The sequence below is a fragment of the Tyto alba genome, unplaced genomic scaffold (assembly GCF_018691265.1).
Source record: "Tyto alba isolate M040663 unplaced genomic scaffold, T.alba_DEE_v4.0 Super-Scaffold_16, whole genome shotgun sequence".
Lineage (NCBI taxonomy): Eukaryota > Metazoa > Chordata > Aves > Strigiformes > Tytonidae > Tyto > Tyto alba.
In genome coordinates, this window is record NW_024881278.1 from 32,922,511 (window position 1) to 32,949,460 (window position 26,950).

At 38.1% G+C, this 26,950-nt stretch overlaps 1 protein-coding gene and 1 long non-coding RNA gene across 5 annotated transcripts in view; one reads left to right on the forward strand and one right to left on the reverse strand.

Annotated features, from left to right (window-relative positions):
• The first annotated feature begins 7 nt into the window (after positions 1-7).
• On the forward strand, positions 8-965 carry LOC116965846. Its single transcript, XR_004409705.2, has 2 exons — positions 8-269; positions 328-965. It is a non-coding gene; the product is annotated as an uncharacterized LOC116965846 (long non-coding RNA).
• A 1,811-nt stretch (positions 966-2,776) lies between these two features.
• SPAST (spastin) overlaps positions 2,777-26,950 on the reverse strand; it is a 39,560-nt gene continuing 15,386 nt past the window's right edge. For all 4 annotated transcript variants that reach the window (XM_042789461.1, XM_042789460.1, XM_042789458.1 and 1 more), the window contains 13 exons: positions 23,252-23,436; positions 22,080-22,213; positions 21,664-21,757; positions 18,694-18,768; positions 17,362-17,433; positions 16,759-16,834; positions 16,142-16,233; positions 14,512-14,591; positions 13,658-13,700; positions 12,891-12,970; positions 12,113-12,183; positions 10,169-10,209; positions 2,777-8,500 (listed from right to left, as the gene is read on the reverse strand). In XM_042789461.1, the coding sequence (XP_042645395.1) occupies positions 8,378-8,500; positions 10,169-10,209; positions 12,113-12,183; positions 12,891-12,970; positions 13,658-13,700; positions 14,512-14,591; positions 16,142-16,233; positions 16,759-16,834; positions 17,362-17,433; positions 18,694-18,768; positions 21,664-21,757; positions 22,080-22,213; positions 23,252-23,436 (1,166 nt within the window). In that variant the 3' untranslated portion in view covers positions 2,777-8,377. The remainder of the gene's footprint in view (positions 8,501-10,168; positions 10,210-12,112; positions 12,184-12,890; positions 12,971-13,657; positions 13,701-14,511; positions 14,592-16,141; positions 16,234-16,758; positions 16,835-17,361; positions 17,434-18,693; positions 18,769-21,663; positions 21,758-22,079; positions 22,214-23,251; positions 23,437-26,950) is intronic.

Below are 26,950 nucleotides of genomic sequence, written 5' to 3' on the forward strand. Positions count from 1 at the left end.
CGGACGTGACGTATAAGGAAAAGGCCGGCCGGCCCGGGCCGTGAGGCCTGTGCTTCCCCCCCCCTCGCCGCCTCAGGCGTGAAACCCCGGCGCGGGGTTTTAGCTGCAGGAACGCAAAGAACGGGCTCCCGCCGGGGGGAAATGGGGTGTCAGGATCCTCCCAGCGGCAAGGGCGGCTTTGTCTCCCCGCTTCCTCCGTACAAAAATACGCCTAAAAATCACGCTGACATCACTACCGCCAGCCCTCCCCGCCCGCTGCATTAACGGCAGTAAGTACGCAGCTGGCGGAGTGGTTTTGTTTTGTTTTGTTTTTTTTCTTTCCAGCAGGACACTACCTCTCAGCGGCACCGCAACGCTGCTGCTGGAAAAGCCGTCGCTCCTGCCCGCGCTGAAGCTCGGAGCAGGGCACCCAGCGCTCTGAACGTGTGGAAAATACTGGAAGCGTTCCGAGTCTGCAGAGAGGTCTGGAGTCAGGCTGGTGCGGTATGAAGCCGCGCAGAGACCGAGGGAAGAGAAACAGCCGCGTTTAAAGCGCTGTGACCGCTCCTACTGAGGCTCCAGGAGAGGGGGACAAGGGGACGGCGAGGTGACAGCAATCTCCTTGTGTAACCTGAGTAGCGGACCACTCAAGGGGGCCTCATAGTTTCTGTCGGAAGGAACAAAATACAGAACTGAATTTTTTGTAGAGTTGAAGATAACTGCGTTAAGGAAGACTGTGTTACGGAACACCTGCGTGGGATTTAATGCACAGAAAGATTTAATCACAAAACAGCTTGCTGCTTATTCCCAAAGGCAGTAAGTGGAAGGAGGTATGGATAAAAATTGAAGCTAGATCTTTTATTAAGACAGAGGATTGTGCCTAGGAAGATCGTTGAAACAACCTTCTGTAACACTGTCCTGTCTTGGGTCTTTTAATGGTCTGCTCATTTGTCCAGTGACCATCATTAAAGTCATTAAAAATGTTATTTGCATCTAATCTGCTCTGTGAAATACATCTAAAGACTTACCCGACTCTGCTTGGGAGTGACTGGACAGGTAGTATTAGTCCATAAGAAGAGGTCAGTCTAAGCTGTGGGCTGTAATGAAGATGTTTTCTCCAGTGTACGAAGTAGTTTTGGGAGCAATTAAAAAAAAAAAAGTCCATTTGTACTACAGGTAAGAAAATCCTAACTGCAAGGTTGGGGTATACAAACTCTCCACAGGTTGCAGCTGTTGCCTCCACTCTAACCAGTAATTCAGTGGTCAGGTGAACTACAGGGCTAACATTTTATCTGCACCGTATGTTCCATAAGTACAGAGTCGTTTGTTATTGACACATTATCAGGCTTTTTGATTATCTCATGTTTTAGCATATTTCCTCCCAGAAGAGGAAGAGAGTTGTAAGAAATTGCACTTAAGCAATTCACAGAAGAGAAATACAGCAACTAATAGCACTGCTGACAAAACTAACAGTCTTCAAGGACGTCTTACAACTGAGTCAAGTTTGAAGCCTTTTAGAGATTACTAAAATTAGATTTGAAAATACTACAAGTATTAGAACATACTGTGCTTACAGTATATATTTGAAAAAAAAAAAAAGTATCTTCAAAAGCATTTGGTAAAAACAACATACTGTGGTCATTAGGTTGGTTGTATGCTTCTGAAATTACCACCTTTTTTTTTTTTAGTTTCTGCTACACCACATCACCAATTAATCACTCGTGTTGAGAGATGGATTCTAGTTACATTATATCTTTCTGCCTTTGGATTCTAGTTAAATTACATCTTTCTGCCTTCACCATTACATAATATTTTCTGTATTATCATTACACACAGAATTAAAAAATGATTTAGAGAAGTTTGTGTGACTCTTGTCTGTTCCAGAGCCATACACACCATTGTAGGAAAAGGGTTGGATTTCACAAGTTTGCAAAGTATTTGGAAATTTGCAGTAAGTTGGCTTGAGTGACCAAAACAAATGCAACAAAAACAACAAATCGCGCAAAACTTGAAACTAATTTTTCTTTCTCTGACAAACTTAAAACATTAAAATACAGAAATAACCAGATTTCACGTGAAATATTCCTGTATCTGACACTAGGCATAGAGCCTTGTCTCACACCATCTTGGCTGGACTGGGAAAAGATTAATCTTAATTAGTCTAACATACTTGGGACTGGGCTGTGCTGTCAAGTCCATAGTCTGTGTAGATTTCAACACAGCAAGTGCTGGGATATTGTTTTCAGGCTCTTGCTTCACTAGATTTAACTGAACATCTCTTCTACAAGAAGAAAAGTCTGCTTGGATATCTGTAACCCGTACACAAAATTGCTAATTGAAAATTTCAGTGGTTCAGAATCTACCTGCAAGTAGTAGCTTTTCAGCCAAAGAGAGATACTGGATAATTATGCCCCGGACAACAGGGGTGTCTGCCTATCCCAAGGAATTAATGCTCGACAGAAGCAGTAATAGCTCTTACGATTCAGCTCAAAACATTGGGATTTTTCCCCCAATGCTGTATTAATTTTCATTTGATTTACTTGCTTTAACCACAATGGATACAACGGCATGTTGAAGGCAGTGATCACGGCTGCGGGGTAAGTGAAGAATTGAGATTGTTACCTCAAAGACAGGAGCTGGACTCTCCCCCCAGCAAAAGAGAAGATGCCATTTTGGTATCAATTGGCTCCACATAGCTATTTTCAGGACTTCACCATGACAACCAGAAATAGTCACGTGAAACCTCTTCGTTTTCGCTGTGATTTAGCAAGACTAGGATAGGAGGATAGGCACACGCTTCAGGTTTCAGCACATTTATTTAGGAAGTAGCACTTCTGTTTACATTAAAAACTTGAATTATGTCCTTTAGAAACTAAATGAGGTATTTACATATTTATTGTTCCATCATCTGGTATACAACACCCGATACTTTTTTTTTTTTTTTTTTTAAACCAGCAGCACTTAAACAAGCTTCAGGTTTAATGAAAAGACTCTTAGTTTTGGACATTTTATCTGATAAACAGACAAGAAAACCGTAAGAACAGAACAAATGCAACATTTTATTGTGAAGCTAAAGCTATGTGACTGCTCATCATGCTTTTTTACATTGCTTATTAATGAAACGATGTTTAACATTTCATAAAACATTCGTAAAAGAACAGTGAAACAAAAATGATTCAAAACAACAAAAATACAAGAATTAACCCCATCCCAGACTGGAGCTGTCCAATATATTTAATGGGGCTGGGGTATAGTGTTTTGTCTCCACCTTTGGTTTTTGTCACTTTAATCCAGATTTCTGAAAAATACTGACTAGCCCTTCACATGAATAAAAATTTGAATCATGTGGCAAAACCAGCTTCTGTATTTTCAGTCCCTTTGATAGGCATGCGAGTATTAAAGTACTTTCTTCCCCACTTCTAATGGTAAAAAACCTTTCAGAACTGAGAGGCTACACCCCCAGCATCTTGGAAGACTACACTTCTGTTAACCAACCACAACGAATAGCTCACTTTTTTCCTCAAAGCCACTTCTCTGAAACAGGATTTTAAGAAGTGTGTCTTACAAAAGCAAGGAAAATCTTACAGCAAAACAAGGCCCTAGTTTCCAGACATGAAGTCAAGAATTTTGCAAATCAAAAGATCAAACTCTGAAAAACCCACAGTGTTCAGCCAATATATTTAATCCACTGGAGGAGTGTATACCTTGCCAATTATTGCCAAACTCAGGAGGTAGTTATTGACAAAGTAAACAGTTTCCACTCTAAGACAGTTGATGATTTACATGAGAAGCAGGAAAACCACAATACACATTTCTCCGTACTTCAGAAGATGATTTTGTATTTGCAGGAAACAATGGTTTACTTTCCTCATCTTGTGGAATTCTAGTTACGATATTTAAAGGAAAAAATATCAAAAAGGAAAAAATTTGAAATTCTAAAAGAAAATAAGCTCTTAGGATGACCATCGGATCATCCTAAGCATGAAAATTCATGTAGGCAAGTAAAGCATCCTTCAACACTAAATAGCAGCTCAAGAGAACCTAGCAATGAAATCAGCAACTGCCTCTAATTAGCACAATGACTGAGATAACTAGTTGCATTCACTACCTGCTTGCTACTTTTCATTCCATTTTTGCTATCTGGTAGAAGTCCCCGGCACTAAAAAAATCACAAAAGCTTGAGACCGCCACAGACAGCAAACGAAGATCTGTAACCTACAACAGCACCTGCCCCCTCCCAAAGCTGCCACATGCAAAAGCATCACTGAAGCACCAGAGTAGCTAGATAAGAGCTATGCATTATCCATGTCCTGGGTAGGAAAGCACTGTAAGAATTTAGGGCACAAGGTTTCACCATAGGTGGTTAAGGAAGCCCTAAGCAGAACGCTGCTTTCCAAACTGGGTGCAGAACAGGCATCTCAGTTAAATTTGCCAGCACCTCTGACTTCCGTATTCCCAGTAAAAAGTACTTAAATTTCACAAGATGGACCTGGTAGCAGGGGCCAACCAGTGCTAAAACCAGCTTGTTTGGAATAGAAAAAATGCTATTTGTTCTACACCAGAAGGTAAGGTTAACCGAGTACGTTACACATACAGAAACTCTAATTTTAAAAACATTTGAGAGAATCTAACAGTGAAATCAGCAATGGCCTCCAATTAGTGCAGTGACAACAAATTCCTTCTCAGTTCAGAGATTCCATTCTTCTCCATTTTAAAGTGTTGCTACCACATTTATTATCTACATAAAGTCGCAGGGCCGTATTCAACAGAACCGTACTAGCAACTTCCTGAAGTAGAGTCAGCAAGATGTCTCAGGGGCAGAATACCTATTTCTAATACACTGAACACCATAAAGTCTAGGAAACTAACAGGACAAAGACTTACATGGGCATAAATATCCTAGTTTAAGGCTTATCTTTACTATTCGGTGGTATTTTTATCTTAGCTGCAAGGAGAAAACCTGTACAGGTTTGGTGTACTCCGCAGAAAAGTCAACACTAGTAAAGGGAACATCGTAACACGTGGCAAATTCTCATTTTAAGGAGAAAAAGCATCACAGTGCTTGAGTTTTTCCTTCCTGTTATGCCACCAGAAGCAGCAACCCACTGCCTGAGAAGACATTGTTCTTCCAACACGTAGAAAGATAAAAAGTGTTTCCTGCTTAATTAAAAGAGGCAAAGATGTATGAAGAAGGTTGTTAAAAAAAAAACAGGGGCATGTCTTGTTTTTGTTTTTGTTTTGTTTTCTTTTTTTTTCCCCCCTCCCTCCAGTAACTGTTACACTAAATAAAACACACTTGCAGAGGGCCAAACTGCTTCATGATCAGCTCAAAAAAGCGGGTCAAGTCACTCATTCATTAGCGGTGGGCAGATTCAAGGGAAGGAGGGGAAAAAAAAAAAAAAAAGGTAGTATAGAGCACTGCTGTAATGCCAATCTTTGCACAGGTTAAAAGCTTCCAAGCTGCCGTCCTGCTTATCCTAACTTACTTCAAGATACTGTATTAGAACATAATCTGATTTTATGGTAAATACAGTTGCAAAGTTCTATAGAAAATGCCACAGATTTGGGAAATACAGGTGTTCTGTTTTTTTTGTAGAGGGGGGTTGGGAGAAATGTTGGTTGGGGTTTTTGTGTTTTTTTGTTGTTGGCTTTTTTCCCCTCCAGATCTGCTGTTATACACAGTTAATCCGACACATAGATGAAAATCACTGAGCTGGGACTTAGTACATGTCAAACAAGAAACCAGAAGATGCGAGACGATGCCTTAAGGGGAACAGAATTATTCTTAAAAGACACTATTCACAAAGTAGTGTAAGAAAGATATTTAAAAGGCGATTTATGAACCAAACGGCACTTGGTCATGGGCTGAAAAACCAGCAGCTGTTGCAGAACAAAATTAAGTTTTCACTACTATGTTCTAGAAATAATTTATAGAGCCGTAGTTCATCCATTACACAGAAAACAATCAGGGCAGAATAGATAACCAAAAAGCAGTGGCACCAGTCACACAGAGTCTCTTGACCAGAACTGGTTGTACAAAGCGAAAGGGCAAGTCCCTTTTCTTTCTGAAGCAGCAGCTCAGGCTTCTGTCCCTTTGTGCTGCGTAGTGGTGGTGTTTTAGCAGATGAGGATTTCTACCTTTATGTTTCAGGTATCTATCACATACTATTGAAATAAATACAAGTATATTCCTCAAAATTAAGTGGAGGAAAACAGTTTGAAAACAAATATTTAGGAACACTCAAAAGCAGTAGTGTTACCTTCAAAGTTCTCATTTGCAAAGGATCTCAAGGAAAGCTTACAACTTTATGATCAGGAAAACCAAGGGCCTTTCCTAGCTGTTTAGCTATCTGGCAGATGCTAATAAAACAGTAAATATTCATGCTTAGCACTGTGAAGTCTATGAGAAACACGGATCAAGTCAGCCAGGAATCTCCAACAACAGACATGGTCTACTGAAGGCAGAACTAAGGCAAAGCAAGCAATACGTGAGATTTAAGAAACTGAAATCTTTTAGCATTTCTCACTTCTCCAGCAAAGTGAATCAGGAACAGAAGTCACATGTTTCATTTACATCAGACACATCTGAAAGAGTCATACCCTCAGAAGGCTACAAGTGGCTGGTTAGACTATTTCACAAGGCATACTAGTGTAACACAATCGTCTCTTATTTAATCGCTTTCATTTTTAACATCAGTTAAAAGCATCTCTTTCAAAAAACCAGAATCCCAAACATATTGCATCTGTGTATCTCAAACGTTTGACAGAGCTTCTGCTATTTCGTACCCAATACTGCACAGTAAGAGTCCCCTCCAGGTATTACTATACTTACACTGCATCTATCAGCTATGGGGTTTTTTCATATATATATATATATATATATATATTTAATATATTATTTATAGTCAACTTTTGGGTGAGTAGTCCCAGAAATATTTTACTTACTCCTACCAATAAAAAAAAAATAAGTTAAATGAAAAGTAAAGAACAAAATTTTCTGTTAAGACCAAAAGCAGATAAAGCTTATAACTTAATTTAAACAACTGTAAACAATATGCATTTTTGTAATATCACTAAAATGGGAAAGTTGTCTTTAAAAAAAAAATAAATAGAAAAAAACAAGAAAACCCCCACAAACCTGCTCTAACAAGGAATTAGTGTTCTGCCTTGCAAACAGCTGTGTTTAATCCACATAGAATTTGTAAACAAGATGTCAGGCCTTTAGAAGTAAAGGCAAAAATGTGTTCCTTTATTACAGTATTTAAAGGCTATCATTTAAGTGTTGGTTTTTTTTAATAGCTTGTCATTTATATAATAAAAACAAGTATCTGTACAAAGATGCAATTTCTTTTTAAAAAAGCAGATCAGTTGAGCGTTTCATACTTTAATATATAAACCAAAACATATGAAAGCTATAAAAACATTAATGTGTGCCAAGTATTAAACATGTAGCCTCGTATTTTAATGCTTACATGTGTAGATTAAAAAAATTATCATAATGAATGGAAATTTTACTTTCAATTATCTTAAACAGACCAACATACAGAGTAGAAACACGTCATTTCTGAAACTTGACAATTAGCATCACTTACTCTCTCAAACATCAGCTGGGCTTCAAGTCGTCCACCATAAGCGTAAGCTAACACACTACAAATGGAAGCATTACAAAATGTGTTAAGAGAAAATACTGCCAGTAAATGAATGTCTTAGCCTATTTTTTTATTTAGTAATTTTATTTTTTTTAAGACAGTTTGAATCGGTTTTATAGGGCGGGATTTTTTTGCTGTTCTGCTATCAAAGGTCTTCTTTAAAACTGTTCTGTGAACAACAGAGTCACATTACAACTAAACAAAAAGACAAATAATAACAGACCAGCTGCTTTTTACATTTTAATAAACAGAATTCCCCAATGCTCTTCTTCCTCTCTGCATAGGGAAATTGTTTTATTTGGCACGTTAAGGATAAAAAAGTTGAAAACTGAACCAAAGATTACAAACCTCCAATTGTAAGTTAGTAATTATAAGGAAGAAAGCCAGACATCGAGGTCGTGGCAAAATTAAAAACAAAAAAACACACGCACAACATAGGGAAAAGGTTTTCCAGTGATCAATATCAGAATCTTCTAGCTGAACCAAAATACATACGTTATTGTTCAAACCATAATCGGATTGCTAGGAATCTTATCTCAAGTCCTATTGTGCTCTTACTTACAGTGTGTAAATCCTCACTAAACGGCAAGGAGGCTTTGATGAACACATTTCACATTGTATAATTTTTTTCTTAATCTCAAGTTTTAATGCAGATACTTGAAGATCTGTAAAGTCCTGTAAACTCTGGCTGCTTTCCAGTAGTCTGTACCAATTGCTCCTTAGGCAGCACTTTGACTTCAAGTAGCGTTTCACACTGTGGTGTCTCCAAAGTCCTTGTTCCAGCGAATATACGCTTCCAGGGTCTGAGGGCTCAAACTGCGCTTTATTTTCTTCAAAGACTCAGTGAAATCTGACAGCTTGATATTTCTCATCTAAACAAAAAGTGAAAGGTATCAGGATCACAAGTGGTTTTTATGTACTTCAGTTTATTCGAGTACTTCTTCAGTATCCACTTGAAACAAAGCGTATTCTACGAGTGCTTCATCTTGATATAAGAAAGAAATTTTTCACAGTGAGAACAGTCATTCACTGGAAGAACCTCCCCAGGGATATGGTAGAGTTCCCATCGCTGGAGGTTTTCAGGATGAGATTATCCAACATCCAGCCCAATCGCACCTAGGCTCCCTTTCCCATGAAAGGTTGGACCAGACGATCTTTCAAGGTCCCTTCTAACCTGGGCTGTTCTACGATTCTGTGGCCCGATGCAAGAGCCTTGTAATTTAAGACTACCCATATTGACCATTTTTATTAAACTAACATTTGCTAATCGTAATGTCTGCCTCATTATTTAATAGACCGGGAGACCATGTCTTAGCTTCCTCTTTCACTAGGTGGTGCAAGATGGTGCATATGAGGGCACAGAACTGAGGAAAGAGTAAGGCATGGGATTTTTTAAACACATTTATGGCATACCTCTGCATCCCAGCAGAGTAAGGCACTGAAAGTTCCTGCCTTTACCACAACTGTATTCAGACCATAGTATGCTGTCAGCCAAGTAATCCCGATTATCTCACCTCTCTGATTCAACACATGCCTTTCAGCTGTTTGCTGAGGACATGATTATAAACAGACATTTCCCACAGAGAGAAATGCCCAGACATGATGGGAGATAACCAAAGTGTGTGGAACAATCAGTCTCATTATTAAAGGAGTATTAGCATTACAATTGGAGAAGATTCCCCACGTTTCTTTGGGACTAGTGTTTGGAGGCAGACTTGCATTCACAACAAATTATCACAGACCCTCTCATCTTCCTGCAACAAATCCTTTCAGCTTATCGTAGCCTTAGCCTTGATCTAAGGCTAAACACAGAAAGCAACATTAAGTTTTGCTTCATTTTGACATAACTGTGATATGTACACACATTTGAACAGAAAATTTCATAGGCAGGACCAACTTCTTCCTTTTCTTTTGATGTTTAAAGATGCAATTTGTGGTGAGGAACTTAATTTTTTTTTTTTTTTTCTTTATGACGGTCCATGTGAATGAAAGTACTACACATACACACAAATAAATCTGTTATAAAATCCCTCAAAGGTTCTCCCTAAGATGACTTGCTTTATGCAAACACAGGGTGGGTGTGTAAGTGTGTGTGTGTGGGGTGGAAATAAAATAAATCATTTGACATAATACTTCTGGGAATGTTCTGGAGGAGTAACACTGTGAGAAAATAAAACCCAGGCCCCTGACTTCATCTGATAAGTCACAGATCAAGTTGCAGTTAAGTGGTAAGGAAAAGACAGGACAGTCAGCTGAAACTAAGAGCAGCAGGGACTTACTACTGGAAAAAGAGGTGCTCTTAAGCCTCATAACCAACAAACTACACAAAGAACCTCAGACATCTGAGGACAGATTTTTTTTCTCAATCACTATTTACAAAGGATTTTCTTCAGTGAAGAAGTAATCAAAAAGGGTAATAACCTCCCAACATTATGCTAGGTATTTTGTATGACAGTATTTATAAATAAAGGTATCTGGAAAGATTCTGCTGAGCATGCATTCTGTTCAAAGGGGAAAATACAACTGCTAGAACAGCATACCTCACTGGCAGACATGTTCTTCACCTGTTCAGGTTTTAATTCTGTGAAAATAAAGGAAGATCAGTGAATTTCATAAGAAAACTTTAATCACTTCTGACAACTAAAGCACGTTAAAAGTACTTTTATTCTGAAAAAAAACACAGCTAAAAATTACACCTCTCTGCCTCAACACCATCTGCTGTACAGAAAGGTACATAGTTTTTACCTCCTTCTTCCCCATTTATCAGCTCCTCAGCCAGGCTGCTCCCACACTCAATCATTGCAGATACAGTACAAAGTGGTAGCAGAACTACTTCCTTCTCCCTAAAGTATGGGGAACAGCACACAAGCATAACCGAGCTGCTGTCCCCCACATTATTCCCGGTACGTACAACCCCCCTGCACCCTTTTCAGGAAACAGAAAGGTGCCATCAGCCAAGAACACAAAAATAAAATCAGGCAGGGGACACAGGAGTGCTTTTTGCCCATGCAGGTACTGGTGGGATCTAGTAATTTCCATTTCCTCCACCATTTTACAGTTTCTTTACTTGCAGTACTGTTATGGTATCAACATGTTACAGCAAACTTCTTGCTCTGAGGGTGCAAGAAAAAAAAAAAAAAAAAATCAAGGCAGGATTGGCAAGGCTGACATTACAAAGCATTTTAGAAATTAACTTGTTTTCTCGGAAGACAGGAGCAGGTAGAAGAAATAGGTTGCACAACATTTCCCAGTCTCTTCTCAAAAAGCACTTGCATGTGAAGTGATTTGCCAGCCAAGTAACGCCTGCATACCTAAATGCATACATTATTCATTCAACCACTCGAAATAAATATAAGTCTTAGAAGACACCATGTCTCTTGTGAGAGCTATTTAGTGCAATTCTGTTTCCCAGTTATGCAGGATTTTGGAAGATGTACCTTACAATCTCAACAGCTGAAAGAAGTGGGTAAAAAACATTACTTTCCAGCAGCTGCTTTCAAAGAGATAGTGCAGTGGCACAACTGCATACTATAGGATTTTTGACTCAAAAAAAAAAAAACCACAAAAAACCATACAAATCCACAAAACATGCACAGACCTCTCTTCCCCATAAATCATAAAAGTTGCCACAACTTTTATTTACACATAATAGCTTGATATTACAGAACACTTCTGCTCTGGCTGCCTTTCTGTCAGGCAGGACGATATATTGGCAAAGAGAAAACTACCCATCAGATCATCACAATCTGTTCTTCACAAATGCCCGCTACTGATGTCCACTAAAGAAAACTGTCCCCATAATAACTAGCTAGTAAAGCTGGGGGGGTGGAGGAGTGTTAGGGTTGGGGTTTTGTTAGGGTTTTGGGTTTTTTTTTGATAAAAAAAAGTATTCGCTTTGCATTAAAACAGTATTTTTTCAAAGTTGGAAATGTCAGAGAAAGAACAAATATAGGTGAAACTCGGCTTGAGTCCCAGTTGACATCTGGATCACAATTCAACATTAAAAATATTTAAAAATTGAAAAGGTGATGCCATTCAAACCATATCTAAAAATCCCCCAAATCACAAAAATTGCTTCTGTTTCAATATTTCCTTCCTTTAAACTTGAGGGAGACCTGCCCACTTTGTAAGACAAGTAATGCAGTCAGAGACTGCTGTTCAAGTAATAATTTAGATGCAGCAGAACTGATGCAAGCATAGGCAAGATGCACTAGTTAAAAATCCCATGAATCTGTGAAAAACACTTCATACCCTGCTCTCCTCTCAAGATGCAAAAATTATCCGTTTCACATGGTGAGCTGCTGAAGGGTTTTGCGTAAGGTAAATCTTATAAAGATGCTATTATGAAGAACAAGCCAAAATCCAGTCTAAAAACCTTAATTTCAGAGGTTTGAGAATTACAAAGGTGTGGGGCAATGTAGTATTTCTGATATCAAGAGCACTGAGTTTTTTTCAAAACTTAAATAAAAAGCCATGCATCTTACCTCGAATAGGACCCAGAGCTGCATCCTTTGCTAATGCAGTTAAATCACTTCCAGAGTACCCATCTGTCATTCTTTGTCAAAGGAAAAAGTAGAGTAAAGAAGGTTAAAAAAACCCCACAAACCTGCTTCAAACCATTTCATTTTAATTGCAGATTATGAAAATCTTACTTAATCAGAAGTAGTATTATTTTGATGTTTTTTTGCAAGTTTAATAAAACAGAAGTACATTCAACGTAAGTGATCTATATTGAAGTCTTTTCCAGATTACACTTAAGTGCAGATACTCGAGTCCCAAATAACATGCTAGGAAAATCAAAAAGATAGTAAGCAACTAGGATTTGTAGATGAAAACTAATCTCAAGCACGTTCAACTATTTCTCTGACAAGAAGGCCCTACCACTAATTTGTCCTCATTTGTCACAGACGACTATAAAACCAAACACTCAGCTGTCATCCAAATCCTCAGAACCACAAGAAAAAAAAAAAAGTAAAAAAAAAAAAAGAAACAACAACAACAACAACAACAACAACAAAAAAAACACACAAAAAAAAAAAAACACAAAAAACAACAAAACAAACAACAAACGAAGGACCCAATCTCTCTTTGGGAGCTTTTTCAGATTTAGACTTAATTTTCAAATTAACAATGAAATACTTTGCAGATTAAAGGTCTCCACGGAACCAGGAAGCCACCAATACATATCGCCAACATAACAAAACAATCTGAATTAATGAAGTAGATGAATATATTTATTTAGTATAATTACCAAATACTTACCTAGCTAGCTGTGCCAACTCTTTTTGGGTCAATGGACTTCCTTGCTTGCTCAGAAGATTTTTTAGCAAAATCAATCTTGTCTGAAAAGAAGATAAATTTATCAGATGTAAAACTAACTCTCGTAGTACACTTAAAATTCTGTTGCAACAATAAAACGTGTTTGTCAGGTTAGTTTTTGTGCTTCACTAGTTTAAACTTGCCTGTAATGCTTTTGTGATTAGACTGTGCACTATCATCTCTTCAGGGGAAGAGACAGGGATTTGGTAATGTGGTGGTTTTGGCTGAGATAGAGTTAATTTTCTTCATAGTAGCTAGTATGGGGTTATGAGATCAAGGGTCAAACTGCTTCAAGAATAATACATTAGAATCCTCATTAAAAGCTGTAATCTGCTGTTACTTTGAAAAACATTAAGAAAGCCACTTTCATCTTTTGCAATAAACACTCTTCTCTAGCCAAATGTGCTCCTGCAAGCCCTACTTTAGACTTGTCCATGCCTGACAGTGTGTAAGCAGCACCCCACTAGCAAAGAAATACTGAGCAGCTACTACCAGTTTTGCTACTAGAACATGTAAGAAAAATGCAATAACTTAAGACAGTTGCCAGAATTAAAACACAGCGTATATGGCCAATCTGGGCCAGAAGTTTAATCACAGAATTGTAACCATCTACTAGGGCAAGCTAAGAATAGCATATGAAATATATTTTATACTCTTTTTTAATAAAATTGATCTTAAAATGAAGAAAATGCATGGAAAACAATACTTACTTCCTCATTTGGTAAAGACACATATACCCGTTTGGTGAATCGTCTAGAAAAAAAATCACATATACACACTCTTTTATAATGGTTTAGCGCATACAGCTCTAACATTTGGTTTGACACATGTCAAAAGTTCGCTTATACGATCAAATTCTAGGAAGCAGAACTACAGATTTAACAATAGCAAACAAAAAACCAACCAACCACCAAACAAACAATATACGTGAGCCACTGATGTCACCTTACTCTTACTTGAAGTTACGAGACTTCTCCCAGAAAGGAAACACTAAATGTAGAAACACCACTCACTACCAGAAACAAAATGAAGCATCTCTTCATTGTACACAAAAAGTCTTTGAAATCATTAAAAATGTGTTTTATTTGTTCAGACAGTGCTGACGTGCCTATTTTCCTCAATCAAGAATTAAAAGAGAAGAAAGTATGAGAACTTGTAGCAAAAAAATCCTGAGGCATATCTACAGCAAAATCTGGAATTGTGTGGGCTATCATAAGTCCAGTATTCACAGGGAAGAAATACTGGATTTCACTGGTCAGATTCCTTCCTTCGTCCTGCTACGAAGAGACAATTAATAAAAAAAGGCAATATGTAAGATGCAAGAGGGCTATAAAATGCTGACTTGCTCTCAGCAGGTACTGCTGGTTTAGACAATTTCAAGGCCATCGTAATGGTACAGTCGTATCCCCAAAGAGAGGACGGGCACCTCTGAGAGGTTAACCTTACCCAACAGCTTCTGCTACTTACTCCAAAACTTAAAACCGAGACACTAAGTAGCAAAACCTGCTCTTCATAATGAACATCATGTTCTTGTATTCAAACAAAGGGAGAGACATTCTGATACCTGAGAACAGCATCATCAAGTTCCTGTGGCCTGTTTGTTGCTCCCATCACAAGTATTCTGTCCTCTCCAGAAGACTGTACCTATATAATGCAGGAAGGGAAGGCAGCTTGCCGTTTACATCAAGCAGTAACACAACAAAACCAGTTAGAGACTTGCCGTATATTCAGCACACTGATGGGATTGTACTGTACATGCCTGCTTTTTTTTTTTTTTTTTCTTTTTTTTCTTTTTTCCATGCAGTTAGCTTTAAAACATTCTTTAGGTAACTGTAAAGTCAAACTAGGAAAAAGTCAAAAGAAAAAAAAAAAAGAAATGTAAACACAGGACACTATGCCCAAGTTACGTTGCTTGAAAAGAGTCTTGCAAGAGCACAAATGTTGCTGTGGAACTGCATGTTACAATGCTGGAGAAAACTGAGACTACAAAAGGCACTTAGAAGTTTAGTCATCCAGAGATAATTATGTTTAAAAAGCCAGAGACTTTCTGCTGTTGTGGGTTTTATCACCCAACATTGTTTTGAAGCCTACAGAGATTGAAAGAATCAAAATTTGAGACTAAGGTACAGCCAGAGCCACTAAATCAGATCAGGTTCATCTAACATGGGTCTCACAAGAAGCTCATCATCAAAATGGGAAGCTATGTACACAGAGACAGTCATTTTCCCCTCATTCACTCTATGGCGAGACTTGATTTTATGCTCAAGAACATGGAGATTTATTGGAGAAGTTTTTCCTGATCTTGTTGTCTCTCTACATAGTTATCTTCTCTTCCTATACCTCATTACTATTGCTTCACCACTGTAGCAATATTCCACTGTTCTAGTGGAATATAAACTACAATTGTTCAATACCAAACACGGTGCTGTGTGACAGAAAAATATTCTGATACTCATTTCTTACCCCCCCCAAAATATAAAACCCAGTTGCTTTTCCTGGGTATTACATACGTGCTATTAAATATATTCTTACTGTATCCTGTCATCTCTAGGTCATGATGCCAAGAAGGAATTTACAGCTCAATAAAAAGCCTACTAGCATAGAAATTAATCCTTCTGCTGTGTCAGAGCTGCATATATGCATGATCTGAGCGAGTCTGTTTGAAATCCTCATCCCTCAAGTCTCACCTTACCCCTTTCACAGTGCATGCCTTTGTGACACATATCCCTTTAAAAGCAAAAAGATACTACTTGAAAGCCATTTATCTTCCTTTACCAGAATGAAGAAATGTTCACCAAAAACATCCAGCTGCAAACAAGGATTCAACTCTGTCTAACCCTCAAGTGTCCCCCTTGCCCTGTGAGGACATTTGTTTTCACAGTTCCTTTATTATTGCCATTTGTTATCCTTTCTTCTCTGTCCATAGTCTTTCAACCCATTATTTCAGCTCATCTCCAGATTACTACCTTTCACCTCAGACTGAATTTTACTGAATAATACAGTAAGCAGGTAAAAAAGTAACAGCAGTAGGAAAAAGCTGTTTGCTAACCAAGGTGGGGGGGAGGGGGAGGGAAGGGGACAGATCCAAGCTCCAGCAGCCAACTCTGATTTGTGCTTCATCTCTAGCTTGTACCGGCACCCACTCCATCAGCCAATTCAGCTAAATTAAACAATACCCAAGACTAAATACTTACACCATCAAATTCTATTAAAAATTCTGTTTTTAGACGCCTACTGGCATCATGTTCACCTTCTCGTCTTTCACACAAAAGGCTATCAACTTCATCTAAAAAACAAAGAAATACATCTTAATTAGGCATACAACATCAAAGTCTTCATATTTGCTTAAGTTGTGTTGCTAATATAGGGCTCCAACAAAAGAGATCAGATCTTGATTCCTTAGGAGACAGACAGAGCTTAAAGTTTAAAAGCTTGTATGATGTGTTGTCCTTTGGATACATTACACCAACCACAGAGGGGAGAAAAAGTCCTGCTGATAATAAACTGCAACCCAGGACAAGCCAAACCTATTTACGTGTTTGAAGTTTAATACATAAATACTGTACTACCTTTATAGAGTCAGTCCATTTGTGTTTTTGAGGGCGTTTCTTCCCCCTATTAACACAAATTAAATAACATAACAGTAATCTAACATGCTCTCTATGGAACTACTGATTAGGCAGCAGGTCATATCCAAGACACTTGCTCTACACTGCAGAATTACCCAGAGTAGTTTACCCGATGATTCCAATTTAGTAAGTCAAAATACTTTGAGGAAATACACAGAAGTCAACAACATTTAAGGTCTTACCAATAAAAATTATAGAAGGCTGAAGTTCTCTGGCTACTGCAAATAGAGCACGCACCAGTTTCTCCCCTTCGCCAACCTAAAAGAACAAGAAGCTGGTTTTGGAGGGGGTTTAGAAAGTGTTTATCACAGGAGAACGAACATAAGGATCTACAGAAAATCTTGCTGATAAACAGCCACACTCAGCCCATTCATACACACTCAGGTTATCTCTGGTTTGGTATTACCTACAACATCATTGTTTATGTCTTAAAAGAAACATTACAACTTCACTTATGATCACAACTGAGTTGTCAAGAGATTTTGGTGCCTAAATGATCAGCGTGAAAGGGAGACGAGGCCCCACTTAACGTTTTGAAGAACAAAAAGCCTACGACCACTCATCTATCTGACAACCAGGGTCATCCCGAACAGCAAAAGCCTTTGACACTGAGTTATCAACAGCACAAACCAATTTTTTTTTATTTCACAAGTTACTTTTTAAAAGCTTTATGTTCACTGTAGGCTAACAGTTCACCAAGGACTCATCAGAAGCGTCTGGCCTTCTTAAGCCCCAGTTATGGCATGTGTGTTTTCAGATCAATGCAACTTACAGCTGTTACTTACATATTTTGAAGTTAGGCTTGCGGCACTTATATTAAAGAAAGTAGCATTTGATTCTGCAGCAACTGCTTTGGCCTAGGAGAGGGGAAAAAAAAGTACTTTTTAAAACATCACACTGAAGATATCTCTCTGCTTCTGTAGCTAGCACTCATGTCCTGATGGACGATTTTGAAAAGCCCTATTCTTTCAAAGGGAACACCTTGCAGATGCTACAGATAACTTCTGTACAGGCCACTTACAAATAGGAACAGATAAGTGCTTGAGCCCTTAAGAGAAACTTCCAGACTCCCTTTGACTTCTCTAATCACATCATCTCCATAGGCAACTAAAGCTTGCTTACTGAAGAATACAAGTCTCTTGCTCCTTTCAATGTATCCTGAGAAGACATCTCAAACAATTTTAACTAATTTAGAGTGATAATTTAGCGTAGCAGTTGGATCAAATCACTTCAAAAATTACGTTTGGGTTTTTTCCCCCTCACCCTATCTGTACAAAAACTGTTTTCAGAAGAAAGCTAGGAAAAATAATCAGTTCAGCCAGAGTGCTCACACGGAGTACCCTCTTCTTTAACAGTTTCACCATATTCAAGAAGTTACGATTCCCTGGTTATACATTTTAATTTTAGAGACTAGCTATTATGTTCCGGTATGTGTAACACAACAGACGAGGCAAAGTGAACTGCTCATCGTTCACACCCCTGCGCTTCAGAGCTGACCCAGCCTCAGTACCAGCCAGGGAACGTGCAGCTGCAGCCTCGCCACGTGCTGCAGGCCTGCTGGCCCGCTTCAGCTGCATCAGGCCACGCGACGCTCCCCGAGCGATGCACAGCCATTTCCCTCCTGCTCCCTGAACCCAGCACGTCAGGCTAAGAAAACAAGTAGCAGCCAGAAAGTTCCACAGCGCTTATGCTCCTTGGATAGCCACGTGGAAGTCAGACACCCCCCTTTTTTCTTGCTACTGTGCTCCTCCCCTACTTCCAAACTGCACTTCTAGCATATTTCAGTGGCAAGCAAACCATTTGTGATGATCGCTTCTGTAGAGAAACAATTAACCACGTTACTTTTACTCTCCCTGAAAATGAGACTTGGACTCGCTAGTTTAACTTTGAAATTTATTACTTGTGATATTGAAGAGAATTAAATAGAGAACAGTTTAGCAATTCCCTCCCCCATAAAATTCACAGTTAAGAAAAACTTTGATTTTTGCATTAAACTGACACCATAACACATATCCAGGAAGACTATACAGTTTTATTACTACAACACCCAAACTGAAAGCCACCCTTTGCAGCTACATTTTAAGCCCACCAGCTCACGAGTGAAGTAATTTTCTCACCAACATTGTTTTCCCGTTTCCTGGTGGGCCAAACAGCAACAATCCACGTGCAGGAGCTCTGAGTCCTGTAAATAACTGAAAAGTACATCATTGTATGTCACCTTCAAAGACTTAAAGAAAATGTTGGTCTACCTCCATAAGAAAAAAAATTAAGATTGAGGAATAGCTCACTGGCTAGCAGTGGTAGCAACAGTAGCAGTGATACAACAGTACAGGGTTTGGGAGAATTTACGTTCTATTACTAACTTGACCTAATGCACATCATTATCGTTTCCCACGCAACAGTTAAATTACATTATGATCGTTCCGTGCACAGGCGCACTGTGAAAACAGTCCAAAAGGCAGTAACACTTTCCAGTGTTAACTAACTAGCTTAACAAGTTCAAAACATCAATTCCATTTAAAAAGAGGGGAATGCAGATGTGCAGTAGGAGAGTTGAAGCAATGTTCCTACTAACTCCACATGGAGGAACTCCTTAATTTTTTATTTTTTTTTTTTTTATTAAATGAAACCTGAGAACACAAGCTTTGGCTGAAACTATTTAAAATATTACTTAAAACCACCCACTCTCTCTAAATGTACTGATAATGATCTCCTCCCTCTCACTTTACATCGGATTCATCTTTCCTGTACTATAAAACTGCACCCATCAAATGCAGCATCACAGCAAGCAAATCTACAAATTCTCAGAGAGTACATCCCTTTTAGTTATTCCTGCAGCCTGTTTTCCCCAGCGCTTTGTCTTTACCACTTTCCTCAAGAGCTCTGGAGTTCCTTTTTCGGTCTCAACACTCATCCCTCCGTTGCAGCTCCCAGTAATTCCAACAATAAACCAAAAGGAATAGCAGGGAGTCCCTTCGATGCACACACCATGTCTAAATACCACGGCAGGCATTCCTTTCCACAATATCCGTGATAACAAATGGCTCCATTACCACTGGAGTGTTTCTAAAATGACTGGCCAACGTGCATTTTCTCCGTTATTTTATCATTCACGGCACTTTCTTTGTGCTTGACTTTGATCACTAAAACCAGTTATCCAGCACAATTCTGTTCACTAATACATACCACCTATATTGCAAATGTACTGCAGCGTTTTAACCTGAACAGCTACATTCCTCAAGTGTTTCTGCTTTCCATGCTGCCGACCAGAATGTGCATCTCCTGCCCGACTCCTCCTGTCTGGAATTATTCTCTGGCAATTTCACTATTTTTATATATTCCAGACCAAATCTACAGCTCTCCCTCACCTTGATCATCACCTACACACTTCAGCTCAACTGCCATTTATCAATGAGACACACTAAGCTTTTAAAGTTTTTGTTAACAGACTAATCATACTAAACACGGCCTGAACTAATTGCTAGTGTTTTATTAGCATCTTACTGCTGAAATGGTTGCAGACAGTGTTTTCTGTTTATTCACCTCAACTATTGCTCTCCTACAAAAATACCATTAATTGGCTTGTTTAAATAGGAATTTGAACTCAAAACTCATTAAGGGTAAAATCATAGTAGTATTTAACTTACTAAATATTCCCCTATAGTTGCCACATCTACCACCACCATTCAAGAAGAAAAAAAAAAAAAACAAAAAACCACACCTCTTTTCTTCCAATAAATGTTTAAAAACTTGGAGGATTCTCTGTCCTTGTTATATCTCAACCTACACCAAGGTCAGGCCCATTGTTAGCTACAGTAATACGAAGAAATTCTTACTGAAAATATCAATTGTTATTAGAAAAGAGACATAACTATGCCAAGCCTCACATCTCAAAGTCCTTTTTACCCAGCTCATTGTATTAGTGTTACTGAACAAACTTGACACACTAAAGGACTGTAGTGACAGAGACAGTACAATGACATTTTCCTTCTGCATTAAGAATAACAGAGCATGCATATTTGATGCCAAAGCTTTATTTTCCTCAGGCCTACTCCTCCTATGATGCTATGCCAGGTTTAGGATTTCTTCCCCATGATGCTTCAAAAGCAGAAACTGCATTAAAGAAAAGAGGAAGACCACAGAGCAACTCCCATCATACGTCAACATGACAAGAGAGACACATAAGAAAACAAAGAACAAACAATAATTTTGCCCGAATAATCATCACTGCAGGAATTGCATGTAATTTTTGCAAGCGCCCAGCAACTTTTAGCAAGTCCAGCTTTAGAAAATGACCGATTTAATTTTTTTAAAAAGTGACTCAGAAAATACCAGCAGTATATAAGCCAGACATGAATCTAGCAAGTCACACTAGCTGAGGTACCACCTACAATAAATAGAATAAAAGACTAAATGACCAATTTCTACTCAGCCCAGTCAAGAGGGAATCTACCCTCAAATGTTATTCACCCCAGTGTACTTGCTTCACTATTACACTTCTTTGAATCCCTTCCTGCTGTGAACAGACTATTCAGAATGTCTAATCAACATTCACACAGAGAACATGACCACAATACCAATTTAATATTTTTCAAATCAGATATTGTCGTCACTTAATTTACCTATACAAATCTCATCTTTGTCACTCTTCCAATTACGGTTTTGTCCTTTACATGTCCATACAGGGTTGGACACACAGGTATAGCTATCTGGAACAGTCAGCCTCACAAATTTTCAGGATTTTTTTTGTTGTTGTTCCTTTGGCTTGATTTTTTTAGGGGACTGGGGGGTTTCCTACGTTGTTTATTTTTTGGGGGGGGTTGTTAGGTTTTGTTCCTTTTTTTTTTTTTTTTTTTTTAACTATTGCCTCAGTCACTTTCTCCAACACTAACCATAAGACGAGGAATTTCATAGTAGTATTTTAACACAAAAATCCTTCATTTTCCTTTTCCAAGACACCTATCACCACACAGCTATTGATAGCAATCATAACCAGTAAAGACAGGATTCAAGATTCACACTTCAAGTGTGAAGCACAACAGACTTCTCTGATTCTCTGACAATGAAAACAAAACCCAGTTGCTTACCTCAGGTCTAAGAGAAGGTAGGATAACAATTTCTTGCAAAGCTTGTTTAGCCAGTTCCTGCCCTGCGATATCATCAAATTTGACAGCTGGCCCACTAACAAAGAAATGGAATACTAATTAGTCTAACAATGAGATACTCTTTTTCAGCTGCAGCTGACTAATTTAATGCATTGGAGTATTTATACAGAACCCTTTTGAGGAAATCTACAACTTATATCGCTAAGCATTTAAAAAGATAAGCATCTTTGATTTGAATTTTCATCCTTTTGCCGAAGTATCACAAACAACAAAAAAAAACCCAAAACCACCCCAGAAAAACCCACAACAGTATTAATTTTCATTCCAAGTGGACCAAGAGTGTACCAAACAAAAAACTGGTTTTCTGCATTGAAAAGCCTACTTTTCTTCAGACTTACCTATCAACAATTTCATTCAAGATAAGATTAGCAAGATTACTGTCCACATTTCTAAATATCTTCAAGTCTTTCTTTTTTCGAGGAGCAGTGGTAGGAGTAGAAGGCTTATTTGTTCTGCTGTTTTTAGGCACAGCCTGGAGCAGAGAGGGGCAAGGAAAAAAACCCCAAACAAACAAACAAACATTAATACTGTCAAAGCATATTTTTACAAAATTACTTTTACATTTCATATGCTCCCATAAAACCGAATACGCTAACACATACCAGATATTCTGACACTGTATTTTGCTACAGATCATACTATCATATTCAGGCACAGGTAGAGCATCTTCAGCTCCAGTGGAGAGGGAGTTTTTGGCTTGAGGATTATTTTTTGTTTGTTTGTTTTAAAAGATAGTTCACTGTATTTAACTAGAGTATTTTCCCCTGGCATTCTCTAGAAACAGAGCATAACAGACTGTTTCAGGTTCTCAATACCTATAAGCAAGGATTTCTACTGCTCTCATACTTTGCTAACAGGCCACTTAAAAGCCTTCATATTATAGCAGCAATAAAGCTCAACCACATTTAAGTTCTGTCCATTCTGCTCTCTATTCTACTTTACTGTGGGAGTAGCAGGGGGGAGGTAAGGATGGGAGGGAAAGAGGCGGGTCAAAAGAAATGCAACATTTTTTGTGTCTTGTTAGTACAGGACTTACTTTTGTATTTCAGTCACAATCTAACCATAATTTGCTTTTCCAATGTGGTTGCAAGACAACCTGTGCATACATGCTTTGGAAGAGAAGGAAGGTGGAGGGGGGGAAATCTGTAGTTCTGGAGTAAGAGGTTTTTTTTTTCTCCATCTTTTACATACTGGGAGTAACATTTATTCTTCTCCTAGATAATCTTCTCTCAGTTTCCCATGCAATTTTCAAAACAAGGATTATCATTTATAACTGCGATCACAATTAAAATCCATTTGCCCATGCAGCCACCCAATACCTCTCAATTTGTAAAATCCACTCTGCAGCCTAACTCAAGAGACTTAGCCAAAATTTAGAGGGTTCTAGCTTTTTTCCCCAAAAAAACTTTCTGCTACTACAAGTCTGTCATAAATGCAGTAAATCCCAAGCTTGTTCTGGAATTTACATGGACTTTCCAAGTATATACTGCTATATTTATCTTTACCATACCTTATGAGTTGAAGCTGCAGGATTCGGTGCTGGTCTAGACACAGAAGTTGATATCCCACTGTAGCTAGGTGTTCTATGGTGACCTGAAAGGCCTGTGGATCCAGTTTTTGCAACAGTTTTTGAACGAGGAAGGGAATTACTTGTGTGTGTTAAGGGATCCTTCTTTTTTGGAACCGCTCCACTTTCTATAAAGAAAACCAATGTTATGAGAACATTTTCAGCAGTCATACTTTTACCATCAATGCTAACCTGAAGATAGTATTATATGTGCCAACAATACAGTATTACAGCAGAATAATACAAGTTTTAGAGAAGTTTAGTACTTTTAAGGGGATATTAACCGTAGCTTTCTCCTAAAGTTAAGTTCTGCATTTTTATGAGCTCTCAAGGCCTACACTAGTTAGCCATCTTAGAAAAGCTGGAGATGGTTAAGTCCTGTAACAAGGGAAGAACACCATCGATTCCTTAAGACAGAAGAATACAAAGAACCAGCCAGATTTTCCTTCCCAAGAACTCCTAAAACTAATCGTTATTGTAATCCCCAAATTTCAAGCTTTTAGGTTCAGAGGATTCATTCCTTAAGTGGTTAGCAGGCTAGTTACTTTGGATGCTAGCTAACGCCATCTAACACTAACACCTTCCACGCAGAAGCTTCACCAAGGCACTTCAACTTGGGAAAATTAAAATAGTTATACCTGCAAGCAACTACCAGGAGCTTTTTTCTTGCAACCTTATTTCACCTAAGGAATCTCAAGGTGTAAGTAATTTCTGAACAGACAGCTCTGAAGCAACTTACCTTCCTATATTTAAAATTAAGTCTTAAAATACTCTATCACACCACTGAGTTCAGACACCACCACACATCCCATTCACGCTTACTTACTCTAATTCACCTCCATGACGGAGCAAGAAGGTCTCAAGTTTGGTGATAGATAAAACTTAACATACTGGCCGCAGGTGATTAAATTACAAAAGGCCATTTTGGTCCAAAGTGAAATAGCACTCGATTTCTACATTCTCCATAGGGGATATACAATAAAATAAGGTTCCGTGACACAGAAATGGCAAGTGTAAAACATCACAACAGACACCAAGAGGTAAGAACGTGCTACAGCAAGCACACCATTTGGTCAGGCTGGGTAATGATGAGAGCACAGCATCAGATCGGGGAGGGTTTTGTGGTGGGAATATAGTATTGGAAGCTGTCTAGCACAGTACTATTGTCTGTGATGGAAACTGTAAATATTGCCTTATTTTATATCCCTTTAAAAGGATTAAGGAGCCTTTTGTTTAGTTAAGAGGACTATGGTGTCAGAGGCAAGGAATCTCAAGATGGATTTCAGCAACAAGTTCCTTCACTAAGATTTTAGAAATCTGCAACTCGGTTTGACTTGTTAGTCTTAAGTAATGGGCCAAAGAATTCTGATTTTTAAGGAAGTCAATGACTTGACAAAGAATTTTTAATTTATAATATTGCAGTTCAGTGAAACCTAAGTAGAAAGCCTCATAATTTTGAAAGTTGTGTTTAAAAAATTCAAATAAGAATACCTCAGTGAAACAGTATCATGGAAAGATCAATTAATTACTACCATGTTCTCAGCTGCTTTCACCAGAGAAGTCTTGCATACTACCAGAAGCAAATCTTTACCTAACTTGCAGTTATTCATGGGTTGAACTACTTGGCTAAAAAGCTTCTAAAGCCCTTCTTCAGTCACAGATCTACCCCTTTTAAGAGTTACAGAAACTCTGCAGATGTCATCATATATAATGCAGATGTGTCAACATGAAAAAAAACAAGGGAACTTGAAGAATATGACTAGTTACCTTCACTTGTAAGATATTTTTTTGTAAAAAAAAAAAAAACAAACAACCCCAAACTGGCTACTAAGTCACACACAGATCCAGAGCTCATTAAATTTAATTGGTCATTACTGCACAAGAATTTCCAAATCAAAACCTCTTCAAAATCAGGCATACTCAGTAACTTTACAGTTCAAAGAGCAGTATATTAATATATTAAAAAACCTAGCTACTCAACACTTTGACTGGTCCAATTTAATCAAAAGGTGGCACTCGGTTTCTTGGGTGTTTTTTTCCTTCAGCCTCATTTGCACAGCTGGCTTAAAGTTAACATGAGAAGGCTTCAAAAAGCTGAAGTAGTTTTTCTCTATCTCTTTCATCCTAACATGTTACTCAGTTATCACACTTGCCCAGAACGACCCCCATCTATTGAGAACAACGCACACACATTGTGATTTTGAGTATCATAAAATTGCGTAAGTATTTCAGGAAGCTGGAAATACAGGGAGGGCAAGAGGAAAAAAAAAAAAAAAAAAAAACAAACCACACAAAAAAGAAGGCTTAAATACAAATTATGATTTACCCTAGCTATACCTCCAGGAATCAAGACCACTAAGTTTACATATGTGGTTTGGTTTATAAACTACAGTCGGTCCTGATGGGTAGCACAGGAAGAAGCACTGACGAGCTGCTCCTCAACATAGTTGTTCAGTGCCAACTCCAGAGGAAAACTTCATTTTATATACAAATTTTATTTGAAGAAGCAAATAGAAATGCAACGAAACTTTTCAGAATTACAGTTTATCTAAAGTTTACCTATTTCTAAAGGGTGGTTAGGAACACACGTACGTCTCATCAGACTGATAGCCCCTCTTATTTCATTATGTAAAATATATATTTTTCAGTAACAAATGCAAAACCCCCAAAACACATTTCCTATCCGTTTGTATTTGTCATCTGCTGAAAGACAGAAAACATGCTGCAAATGGCCTTAAAATGTTTGTAGTATCTCCAGCAGGCTTTTGCCAAATGTTCCACTGTTCTGTATAAAACAGTAAGGAAGTGCCTAAAATATGTTCTAATCACACAGACAGATCATGGTATTTTTTCAAGTGTATTTGAAACAGTGAACAATTCAATTGTCTACTTCATATATACTTATAGGGTAGTAATAGGGGCTTACTCCCTAATTCTTGACTGGACAGAATAATTTACTTCAAAGTTCCCAGCTAACTCCACTAGATCACACAGAAATAGTAACTATATGCTCCTGAAAGCATCCTTGCAATTTTAATGTCATCCAAATATATACACAACAACAAAAAAAATACAAACAAGCAAGGAACAAAATTTTGTCTGAGTTTTTCTATTGGTTCAATTGGGATAAGCTCCAGACACAGGTGCCTCATTCCAGACTCCTTACAGAAATATTAAAATGCATTTATTATATTTAACTGTTTTTAAAGGTAAAGTGAAGGATATCTTTGAACAACTTTAAGAGAAGCTTCATTGTACTACACACATGAACACACAGAAACAATCTGGGAAAAAATGCATCTCTAGCATTTTTATTTAATAACAATAAGAGCATGCTTTGTATTTCTAAAAAGCAAACCAATTATAATTTCTTTTGTGCATCTAAAACAGATTAAGGCACATCAATAAACAAGTTTTTGCTGTTTTATAACTTCTTAAGCACCCAAAAAACATCTTAAATTAAAATTAGCAGCAGCAATACCCATATTGCAGAACAGTTTCCAGCCTTCTGTTGTGAAACCTTAAAAGTCATCAGGGAATATTCCTCAAATTCCTTACGTATACCTATTGATAACTGATATAAAGTGATTAAGAGAAGTTATTATATGTGGTCTGTGGACCCCAGTTGGGGGGGGGAAAAAA